The sequence below is a fragment of the Buceros rhinoceros genome, unplaced genomic scaffold, assembly GCF_000710305.1.
Source record: "Buceros rhinoceros silvestris isolate BGI_N320 unplaced genomic scaffold, ASM71030v1 scaffold32165, whole genome shotgun sequence".
In the NCBI taxonomy this organism is placed as follows: Eukaryota; Metazoa; Chordata; class Aves; order Bucerotiformes; family Bucerotidae; genus Buceros; species Buceros rhinoceros.
In genome coordinates this window covers 601-1,748 of record NW_010412877.1, presented here as the reverse complement: position 1 = coordinate 1,748, position 1,148 = coordinate 601, and the positions used below count along the sequence as shown (strand labels likewise).

At 49.7% G+C, this 1,148-nt stretch overlaps 1 protein-coding gene across 1 annotated transcript in view; it reads left to right on the top strand.

Moving 5' to 3' along the window:
• EIF4G3 (eukaryotic translation initiation factor 4 gamma, 3) overlaps nucleotides 1–1,148 on the top strand; it is a gene marked incomplete at its 5' end in the record, with an annotated part of 27,495 nt that extends 26,347 nt beyond the window's left edge. Inside the window, one exon of the mRNA XM_010136552.1 lies at nucleotides 396–1,148. Within this exon, the coding sequence (XP_010134854.1) occupies nucleotides 396–577 (182 nt within the window). The remainder of the gene's footprint in view (nucleotides 1–395) is intronic.

Below are 1,148 nucleotides of genomic sequence, written 5' to 3'. Positions count from 1 at the left end.
TGGAGCCCCTGCGGAGAGCTGCGGCTGGCGGAGAGGCGGGGGAGCTGCAGCCCCACATCCGAGAGCTGCCCAAAGCTCCCAGCGCGATCGCAGTCGCTGGTTGTCCCTGCGCTGAGCCGCCAGCGATCGGGGCTTGGAGAAGAGCCAGAGGATGGGTGGGCTGGGTCCCCGGGTCTCCTTTCCACGTGTCACCCGAGGGCACGGGAGGGACCTGCGTTCCCTCTCGGCTGCGTGTCACCGCCGGGAAGCTGCCGCTCAGACCTTCCTTTCACCTGTATCCCCATCTCTCACTTCCAAGGGCACGATAATCCCCTTACCCGTCACCGGGCCTTTGTCCGCTGGCCGGAGCCGCGCGGCGCTGACAGCTGTTCTCTCCCCTTCCTCCGTTCTTGCAGATCTGCTGCGGATGTTTTTCGACTGCCTGTACGACGAGGAGGTCATTTCAGAGGATGCCTTCTACAAGTGGGAGAGCAGCAAGGACCCGGCGGAGCAGAACGGGAAGGGCGTAGCGCTGAAATCCGTCACAGCGTTCTTCACGTGGCTACGGGAGGCCGAAGAGGAGTCGGAGGATAATTAAAAATTAAAATACAGAGAGAAAAAAACAAACAAACAAAAAAAACAGTTTAAGTATTTTTTTAAAAAGTTTCACGTCTTCGCCAATCACAGTGCAGCAAGGCCAATTCTCGCGCAGACCCCCCCTTCCCCACACATGCACGAGTGGGAGAGGTAAACCTAGATACACACCGAGGTGATCACGGAGGAGAAAAGGTACTTGAACAGAAAAAGAGTAAACGTCAAACCTGAGGGCGGGAGCACTAAACCAAAACACATGTATTATTTATAGAAAATATTTTCTGTTTTAATCTTTTTTTTTTCTTTTCTTTTTAAACAAGGACTCACAAAAAAACCACGAAGCGAAACAAATCTGTTTAGGAAAAAAAAAAGTGGAAAACTTTTAATTTATTATTTTAAGGACTGCAAATGCCAGTGTAATTTTTAAATTTGCAGTTTCTGTAAACAAATTGTATAATAGAACAAAAGCAGAGAAATAAATTTCCCTCCCCTTCATATGCACCTCAGTTTTGTTCCGAAGCATGATAAATAGGCAAAACTTTCGAGGGGATCGGGGTAAGCTAGACGAGGAAGAG